At 36.4% G+C, this 10,198-nt stretch overlaps 1 protein-coding gene across 1 annotated transcript; it reads left to right on the forward strand.

Annotated features, from left to right (window-relative positions):
• The first annotated feature begins 2,910 nt into the window (after positions 1-2,910).
• On the forward strand, positions 2,911-6,296 carry LOC113349779 (V-type proton ATPase 16 kDa proteolipid subunit). Its single transcript, XM_026593806.1, has 3 exons — positions 2,911-3,120; positions 3,216-3,501; positions 5,807-6,296. Exons 1-3 carry the CDS (start codon positions 3,042-3,044, stop codon positions 5,937-5,939), a joined length of 498 nt encoding a protein of 165 aa, XP_026449591.1. The 5' UTR covers positions 2,911-3,041; the 3' UTR covers positions 5,940-6,296.
• The last annotated feature ends 3,902 nt before the right edge of the window (positions 6,297-10,198 follow it).

The following is a 10,198-nucleotide window of genomic DNA, read 5'->3' on the forward strand; positions in this document are numbered from 1 at the left end:
AATCAGATTTTAAAGCTTGGGTTCGCGTTAGGTTTTGTTCTCCTAAAGCGGGCAAGAAGGGAGCGGTGATGAAATCCGAACCCTTATCTTGTTTAGGCCAGGCCTTGCCCTTTACTAGGAAAATAAAGACAGTCTGGTTCGTCCTCAAAAAATTAGCACCTTAAGGAGTACAATAACTCGCTTGCAGGGGATTCGCGAGTGTCTCGATTGGACTTACCTCCCGTACCAGACGGGGGATGAACCGTTGTCGTCGACTCGGGCCACGACTCCTATGCCGTGTGCGAACCCGAGGGGCCGAGGTGATATTGTAATCACCGTCCTTCCCTGCACACAGTTTGTATCTAAGGGTACCCTTCCGTAGGGTTTAAAAATTAAAGTCCATATGTCCAGTCCAATTTAAAGTTCAAAAATAAAAAAAAAATAAAAAAAAAAATTACAGTTTTCCTCACACACTAAAAAAGAGTTAAAAATTAAATCCTAAAATTGTCCTCTTTTCTTCTCTTTTCGCTTTTCTCTTTAAGCTTTTTCCTCTCTAAGTCCTTAGTTTTCACTTTGAACCTGCAAAATAAAGACAAAAAGAAACGTAAAAAGGAACAAACAATTCTAAAAAAAAATAATAAACCTAAAAAAAAAAATTCTACCTAAGCACAGGTCCCCGGCAGCGACGCCAAAAATTTGATGTATTTTCAAATGTTGTTGTAGACAGTGGTAAAAGGGATTCTTTTCGAACTTGTGAAGGTAATTTTTTTTTAGATTTAAATAAATAAATAAATGAAGGAAATTAATTTTTTGATAGTAATGTCAAGATTTTAGAAGGATTAAGGCTCAGGATTCACTACCACTTCAAGTTGATTGGTTATAAATAATATTTCAGAAATTATTATTAAGCTCTTTTTCTTATTAAATCACTTTTTAATTTAAAAGGTGTCCAAATATTAAGTTGTAATCCTTAAGCATGATTTATCAAAGAATTATTCTAACCATAAAACATCAAACTGATTCACAACTAATTAAGAAAACCATTTTATCCTTTTTTTTATATTTATCCAAGTGAATTAAATAAAGTAAATAATTAAAGAAATTATAAATAAAAATATTACCAATCAAACATGAGTGAATAGATCCTCCATTGCCTCAATCACCAAGAATTTAGCCTCTCATCATGTTGGAAAAATACTCAAAAGATTTTATTAATGCTCAAAAGTTGAGTACAAATGATGAAATAAAAAGAAATCGTTTTAAGACTGTCCTTTGCGACACACAGGAAGCGTAGGGAAGAACGACACTTCAGAAGTGCTGTAAGCTCGTCGCGGGAAAGGAACTGAGAATTGTCGCAAATATGCGACACTAATCAACGACTTTCCGGGACTGTACAATGTTCTTCGTGTTCTTCCTTTGACAGCAGCAGAACTTTTTCTCTGTCGACTCTTCTGGTGATTCTCTCGGCTCTAAATCTCTCCCAATCCCGTGCTCACCTTTCCCAAACTGTTTTTCCTTGTATTTATAGTGTTTCAGGACCAAAAATCTCCTCATTTATTGCGTATATTCTCCATTTAATCCGAATATTCCTTGCTGCCCATAATAACGATAATTTCCATTTTTAAGCCCATGCACGCGTTAGATTTGATCCTGCACGCTCTAGTTAGCCTTCTCCACGTCTCAGCACTCTTCCAGCGCTAGTAGAACTCCTCCATGCACACAAGAACTTCAATTTTGCTCGTGTTACAGTACACGTGCTCTGTTTTGGGTGTGTGAATCATCACGCGTTTTCCAGCAAATTCCGATCGAACCCACTGCCCAAAACGTGTTCCTTAACCTATATCACATCTCTCTATCAAATTTCAGCCATTGAAACGACCCGTAACCCCTTCATTTTTGTGATCAAACTTCTGCCAGTTGAGAATTTCATTTCCCGCAAAAAAAAAAAACAGTTTTCAAACGAAGAAGAAAGGCTGTCCCCCTATCCTGAACTGGGGTGCGAATAGCAGGTTCCACTGAGGTGCCCCTTAACCGATAGTGAGAGTCCGAATAACGATTGTCCTTCAAGGGTGCCAAAATCAACTTTTCGAGCCGAATTTTCCAAAAATATTTATTTCCTAAAAATACATAAAAACACAATATTAGTACAAAAATAGAGTTCCAACAATACGGACATTGAGGACAAATTAGACACAAAAATGTGTCTATCAGTTGCATAATACGTTATGCAACTACTTTTTTGTTAGTATTAAAACCAACAAAAAAAAGGTTGCATAACTTGTCATGCACCCATGATAATATCTGCATACCATGTTATGCAATCGAGAAAATGGATGCATAAAGAATTATGAAATCACATTTTTGTAAGCACTCAATTAAAAAATTGATGCATAATTTTTTATGCACCGAAGGAAATGGATGCATGACATGTTATGCATAAATTAATAGATGCATGAACCAAAATATGGTTGCATAACGTTTTATACATTTTTTGTTGTGTCTGCATAATATGTCATGCATCGTTTCTGGTGGTTGCATAATGGTTATGTATCAATTTTTTGAAAATTTTACTTAAAAGAACAATTACTTCCGATTTTTTTCGCAAAAAACTTCAATTTTATATTGTTGTTTGTACTCGTTGTGTAGCTCTCTTAAAAAGCTTTCCAACGATATAAAATTTGTAAAATTTGAAGGCGCGGATTTTTAGATATGTTATATCCAAGTTGCATTGCCAACTATACCCCTGAAAAATTAGGATGCATAACCCGTCATGCGGATGCATAGCCCGTCATGCAGACATTTTCCAAAATTTCATATAATTATGGGTGTCAGGGTATCTAAAATTAATTGTGGGCCTCACAATGAAAATATTATTTTTTTTGGTACTGCGCCTAAGTTTCCCGTATAATATAGTTCTCTGGATGTGACATTTCTTTGTCCCTTCCATACACCAAGAGAGAGAACGAGAGATTGGGAGAAGAAATTGATATCTAAAAAGTTTCATCAAATTATTCCAGATCTAATCTCACTCTCTCTGCAAATTCAACTTACAATCATCGAAGATGTCATCAACATTTAGTGGAGATGAAACTGCTCCCTTCTTTGGATTTCTTGGAGCTGCAGCTGCTTTGGTTTTCTCCTGTAAGTTTACAAAAAAAAAAAAAAAAAAAATCGATCTGAATTTGATGTCTATTTATTGGATCTAGCGTTTAATTTGTAGGGTTTTGAAATTTAAGGTATGGGAGCAGCATATGGAACTGCAAAGAGTGGTGTTGGTGTAGCATCAATGGGTGTGATGAGACCAGAGCTTGTAATGAAATCCATTGTTCCAGTTGTTATGGCTGGAGTTTTAGGTATTTATGGGTTGATTATTGCTGTTATTATCAGTACTGGAATTAACCCCAAGGCTAAATCATACTACCTATTCGATGGTTACGCTCATCTTTCATCTGGTCTTGCTTGTGGTCTTGCCGGACTTTCCGCTGGAATGGCTATCGGTATCGTTGGTGATGCTGGTGTTAGGTATAATATATCTCTAATTCTTGAATTTGCATTTTTGTTTTGTTTTGTTTTGATGTTCTTAATTGACTAAATAATCGGTTTAAAGAAAAACTCTGTGGGCTAGATTGGTGATATAGGTTTACATACTTGTTTGGTACTGTACTGCGCTTTGCAGCTCAAAAATATTGGGGTTTTGTATGGAGTTTCGTGTGAGATTTGTTGAACTTTGAACAATAATGTAGGTTGACATTTAAATCCATGTTGAATCTCTTATGCCTAGCTTTATCAAAACCTACATTCTATATATGAAAGGAAAGTTATTAATTAATTATGAATTTGTACTAACTTTTCTATAGCATATGTATGCATCAAATAAGAGCTAACTTTTCGCTACTAGAAATTTCGGTTTAACCTTTCCAAAGCATCAACATAAAAATAGTGCTTGATATTTCCTTTAGCTTTATGTTCAGATTGGCTTTTAACATTTCAAACCTGGTTGAAGATAAAGTTTTTGCGGACAACTAGGGATGCAGTGCCAGTTTTTTTTTAACGCGTAACTGAATAAACAGAACGGCTGCAGTATAAAGGCAGAAACTAAAACTTTTTGTTTCACCTCAGTCCCAGCTGATTAGGTTTCTTTTGACTTTGCTAATGAGCCTTATATTACTGGCATACACATATTCGCTAATGTTTGTGTTGATAAGTTAACATGTACTAGCTTTCTTTCCTCTACTTGCTTGAACACCTTCATGTCCAATTTGAATAGCAACTACAAATGCTAGATTCTTGGGTGTGTTTAAGCTTTTGGGGAATGGTGAATTGATTTTGTGCTTGTCTTAGGATTAATAGACCAGGGGAGCAAAGTTTGGTTGCATAGTGCTTTTTCGTGCAGGAGTTCTGTTTTTCTTTTCAGTTCAAAATATCTAAGTGGACCTTCTAAGTTGGTACGAGTCTGTGATTCAGTAGACAATCTATTGCGTTAGTGTTTTGTTATTCCCTTAAACCTTTTTCAGATTTTTGGATTGTTGCTATTACTTAGTTTTTGTTGATAATTTTCATTGGGTACAAATTTATGCAAAAACAACTACCTTCTACTTTCATTCATTCGTAGGCCCCCCAGCTGATTAGATTTCTGCAGGTATTTGCAAATTTTACAGCATATTTTCAGATATTGGTGGCCTCTCGGATGAGTAAAATTGATTGATTCACGATGAGATACACATATTTGCTAATGTTTGTGTTGATAAGTTAACATGTACTAGCTTTCTTTCCTCTACTTGCTTGAACACCTTAGTGTCCAATTTGAATAGTAACTACAAGTGCTAGATTCTTGGGTGTGTTTAAGCTTTTGGGGAATGGTAAGTTGATTTTGTGCTTGTCTTTGGATTAATAGACCAGGGGAGCAAAGTTTGGTTGCATAGTGCTTTTTCGTGCAGGAGTTGTGTTTTTCTTTTCAGTTCAAAATATCCAAGTGGACCTTCTAAGTCAGTACAAGTCCGTGTTTCAGTCGACAATCTGTTACGTTAGCGTTTTTTATTCCCTTGAACCTTTTTCAGATTTTTGGATTTGTTGCTATTACTTAGTTTTTGTTGTTATTTTTCATTGGGTACGAATTTATGCAAAAATAACGACCTTCTACTTTCATTCATTCCTAGGCCCACCAGCTAATTAGATTTCTGCAGGTATTTGCAAATTTTAAGAGCATACTTTTACACATATAGGTGGCCCCTTGGATGAGTAAAATTGATTCAGTCACGAGGAGATAGTGGCAGGGATGTTATGTTAGTTGCAGTGCACCCACATAAAGATGTGAGACATGTGGCATTTGCCATGAATGTGCTGACTTAGTGTCTAAGGTCATCAAGCCTAAAATTGCACTAATATACTTAGTTAGACCGCTGGTTGTGTTTCAGTTTTACTGGTGTCCTTCTCTTCTTTAGTTCCTTTTATCTTGTTGTAGGAGTCTGGGAGAAGCTATTGTCAAGTGACTTAATAGAATAAAGTTTGTACTCTATGTTACTGTCTCAGATATATTGCTTCTGAGATTACTTGACCTAGATTTGGTCCGTAGCTTAGTCGCTGGGTCTTTTGTTCATGTATGGACCCTCCCAGTTTGCAACTAAGAACCTGCTTTTATAGGTGTAATTTTTTCATAGACCTTTCCAGTTTGTGCAGCCAAGAACCTCTTTAGCTTCTGTTTCTACCATCTTTGCTCGCAAAAGGTTTTTTCATGGATTTGTTGGTGACTAATTGATTTCATTTTTTGAAGTATGTTGCTTCACATGTACTTAATTGAGTGACTGAAGGGTTTGATTGTTAATTGTAGGGCCAATGCACAACAACCAAAGCTCTTCGTTGGGATGATCCTTATCCTCATTTTTGCCGAAGCTCTGGCTCTTTATGGACTTATTGTTGGTATCATCCTTTCTTCAAGGGCTGGCCAATCGAGAGCTGACTAAGCGACAAGAGTTTGTTGTGTCATGCTTGGGGTTTCTTGAGTGGTTCGTGGGCTATTTTCTCACTTTTGATCTACTGATTAGCAAGGAGTAGTTACAGCTCTGCATTGTCTTCAAATGTTATCTTTTCCTGGATGCACAATTCTTCACCACCATCCTCGCAATCATTGGATATATATATTCAGCATTTGCTGGTTGTAGCTTTAGAGATTGAGCTTCTTTCTGAAAATAAGATCTGTTGCCGTTTTCACCTTTCCTATTTTGCAGATGTAAAATTCTAGCTGGTGACATAAACTCAATCTGAAACTATGGCTTGTATAAGTTTTTCTAAACATTAAATTAACTTTCCATTTACTTCTATGTTTATTGAGTTAGGATTTGTTAGACTGAAATGCGCATCGAATCTGTCGAGAAATGGACTCAATTCTTACTGATATCCTCTGCAGATGATGAACTATTATTGATTCGTTGTGGCAAGTGCCGAGTGGACTCTGAACCCCATGAGAAATGCATGTCATTATTAAAAACGTTTTCCTCACGTTTCTCTTCTTAAGTTGAAGCCGTCCATATTCAACGATCCTGAACGGGATCGCTTTCAAGGGGAATCCTGATTTTGGGCATACTGAAATCTTACCAGGCATATTGCATAAAACAAAAATGGTTGTGAAATAGCAAAATCAGATTACCCCTTAACCCAAAAAAATTTTAATGACAAATCTGCCCTTTACGTATTAGTGTTAGTAATATTGATTAGTGATTAAATATTTTATTTAGTGATTAAGATAATTTTCAGAATTATAAAGGTTGTTTAGATGATTTTTTGGATCATGGTTCGGCGAAACAAGTTGAGGTTCGGCTCACATCTATGAGCCGAATCTACCAATTGATGAACGGTTCAGCTCACTGAATCTGTTTACTGCATGCGCCGAACCTATAATTTTCAATTCCAACCCTTTTGCTAGGCACTAGTTCGGCTTATATGAATGTTTCATAGTAAGCCAAACAACATCCTGAATAGCCCGGAAAAAAAATGATTACTGGTTCGGCTTGTATTTCGAAAATCGTATGAGCCGAACATCAATTTGTTATTTTTTGGGTTAAAATATTGTTATTGGTTCGGCACATATTGAGAATATCGTAATAGCCGAACCTCGTAAATGTGCTAGGTTCGACACATATTATGATTATCGAATAAGCCGAACCCCTATGCATCTCTATCTGTGACTAGGTTCGGCTTGAAATTTCATGGAGAACTATTCATATACACTTACAGGAAGCTTTTGTGAAGAACAGTTCGGCTAAAAACGCAACTCAATTTTGAGCCGAACCCAACACTATAACCGTCATTTAATCGATGAAAAACAACAAATAGGAGATTGGGTTTGTAAAACTTACTTTCTTATCCTCATTTCCGGAGTTGGAGATGCAGTTGGTTCAATTTCGGGTTCAATTGGTGGTTGATTTTCAGTTTCTACACCTTCATCTTCAATTGGTTCTTCTTCTTCAATTGATGGATTAGAAGACGATTTAGTTTGCCTAGTCCCTGCTTTTCTTTGTACTAGTCATTATGTGGTTGAGTTTAATCGACGATCAAATTTTTACAAATCGACAATTAATCACGATGATGATTTTTTTTTCGCAGGAGGAGGAAGAAGAAGAGATGTTAAGGGAAACTGATTTTGATTTTTTAGAAAACTGATTTTAGATTTTTGTATTAAGGGTATATAGGTAATTGAACTATCCATAGGGTACCCCTTATAAGGTCACTCAAGATGGGGCTATTATTTTGTATGCCTAGAAAGATTTAGGTATGCCCAAAATCAGGGTTCTTCAAGAGAGGTTTTATTATGTCCGGTTTAGTTTTCATTTCGTTGCTGGGCTTGTCACTGTAGATTTTTATACTTGGGCCAAAAGTTTTCTATGGGATGGTTGGATTCCTTCCTTAAAATTGTAGACTTAAGAGTAGAATGATTTTTTTAGGGACCATGGTTTTTTTGAGGGAACCATGGTTTTATGAGGCCACCCTCCCTATAGTTATAAGGGGTGTCCTAAAGCGTTGAAATGACTAACCTACCCTTAACCTAATTTAATTTAAAACCAACCTAATAACCACCTATATATATAATCACCACCTCCTCCCACCACCACCGTCGATTACCACCACCACCACCTCCGATAATCACCACCACCAACCACCGATTACCACCACCTCCATCGCCCATCATCGCCGATTACCACCACCACCACCTCCGATTATCACCACCACCAACCACCGATTACCACCACCACCAACCACCACCACCTCTATATATAGCTTAATTTAAAACATTAACAAAGATATTCTCACAAACCCATTACTTTTCATTCGTTTTTGGTTGAATAAATAAGAAGTAATCATCAAAATGAGTTGAAAATGGAAGTTGTAGAGAGGTTTAATGGATTTTTTTTTCAGAGAAAAGTTCGGTTACGTTGCAAAACGTTCGGTTTCGTCGCAAAAATTTCGGTTATCACGAATTATTTTTTTCTCAACCGAATTCAGAGTTCGGTTGATTCGCAAAAAATACTTTTAACCGAACTCCTTGTATTAGAACAACACAAGTCCATAAGTTCGGTTCCTTCGCAAAATAAGGATATCACCGAACTTTAGTTTACGAAAATAATGAGAAATCCAAAGTTCGGTTCGTTCGCAAAAATGTTAAGTTTTCATTGTAACCGAACTCTACCTTTGAAACTTCGTAACCGAACTCTACCTAATTCGCCAAGAAATAAATTTCGTAGTAACCGAACGTTTGCCTAATTGCATATATGCATATATAAGCCCAGTTCGGTTGATTCGCAAAATATGTTGAAGTTTACGAACCAACCGAACTTCTAATACTAGGTTACTTTTAACCTGCAGTTCGGTTGGGAACTTGATTGCATTGAATTTTGCGAACTAGCCGAACATACCTCTGTAAATCTTATTACTAAAGTTCGGCTACCTGCGTGTTTGAAGAAAGAAACCGAACTCTGTGTTCGGTTATATGTTCTTGACATTTATTAACCGAACTCCGTGTTCGGTTACCTGTTCTTCACACTTGGTAACCGAACTACCTGAACCTAGCAGGAATTTTTTATAAAAATTTACAGTTTTATGAATATTTGGACCAATTCAACCACCATTATATAAGTTTGAAACATACTTGGCTACCCAAATACTCTTCCTCCGGTTGTGGTTGGTAAAATCCATCATTTTCATCTTGAGATTGAGTTTGTGGAAGAATACATTCACCATTTAAGAAATAACTCATATCTAAATCATTGTGAAGATTAACAAATACTCTAGGAGAGGATGGAGATGAAGAATCAGATGAGCTATCATCACTTGAATACTCAAGCTTAGTGAATTGGAAAAAAAATTAATTTTCCATGTTTTTCTTCTTCATCTTCTCTAATTTTACTCTCTCAATAGTTCTACTTCTTTAGCTTAATCATTTCACTAATGATTTCACTAATCATTACCCAAAATTAATCAGGAGGATAGTTTAGGTATTAATATAAATATCTAGATAAGGGGTGACCTAGATTTACTTCTAAATGTCTTACTAAAAATAGAACCATGGTCTCCCAAAAAACCATGGTCCCCAGAAAATCATTCTAAGAGTATAACTATTATCGATCAATCCTAGTTATAGCCCGAATACCCGTCCTTGAATGATAGGCGCTTGTAGCCCATCTTGGCTTCCACCATTTCCTTTAATAATTCGTCTTGTAGGAGGGAAATTGATTGGTAATTTTAAGATAAAATTTGGAGAAGTTTTTTATTTATTACTTGGTTTGTGCCCGTGCTACGCACGGGGTATTTTTATTTTCTATTTTAACTTGGTGTGAGCTGGGCTTCGCCCCGCCCGTGGCGATGCATTTTCAACTCGGTGTGTGCGGGTATTCACCTTGTCCCTTGGCGATGCATTTACTTGCTATGCACGGGGTTTCACCCTGCCCCGTGGCGATGCAGTTTTAACTTGTTGTGCGCGAGGTCCCGCCTCGCCCATGGCGATGTATTTCTTATTTGGTTTGTCGGGACCAATTTATTTTCGTAGAAAATATGGTTGAAATTTGTGGAATTTTTTTCCCTTGCATATTAATTTGCAAAAAAAGTCTTAATATGTTAAGTACTCGACTTTCAAATTGAATTTGGACTTTCATAAAATTATAAACACAGTAAGGTTAGTTTTCCTTTTAAATTTGTAATTTTCAAACTAATCATACGTTGCCAAATATTC

Source organism: Papaver somniferum, chromosome 2 (assembly GCF_003573695.1).
Source record: "Papaver somniferum cultivar HN1 chromosome 2, ASM357369v1, whole genome shotgun sequence".
Taxonomy (NCBI): Eukaryota; Viridiplantae; Streptophyta; class Magnoliopsida; order Ranunculales; family Papaveraceae; genus Papaver; species Papaver somniferum.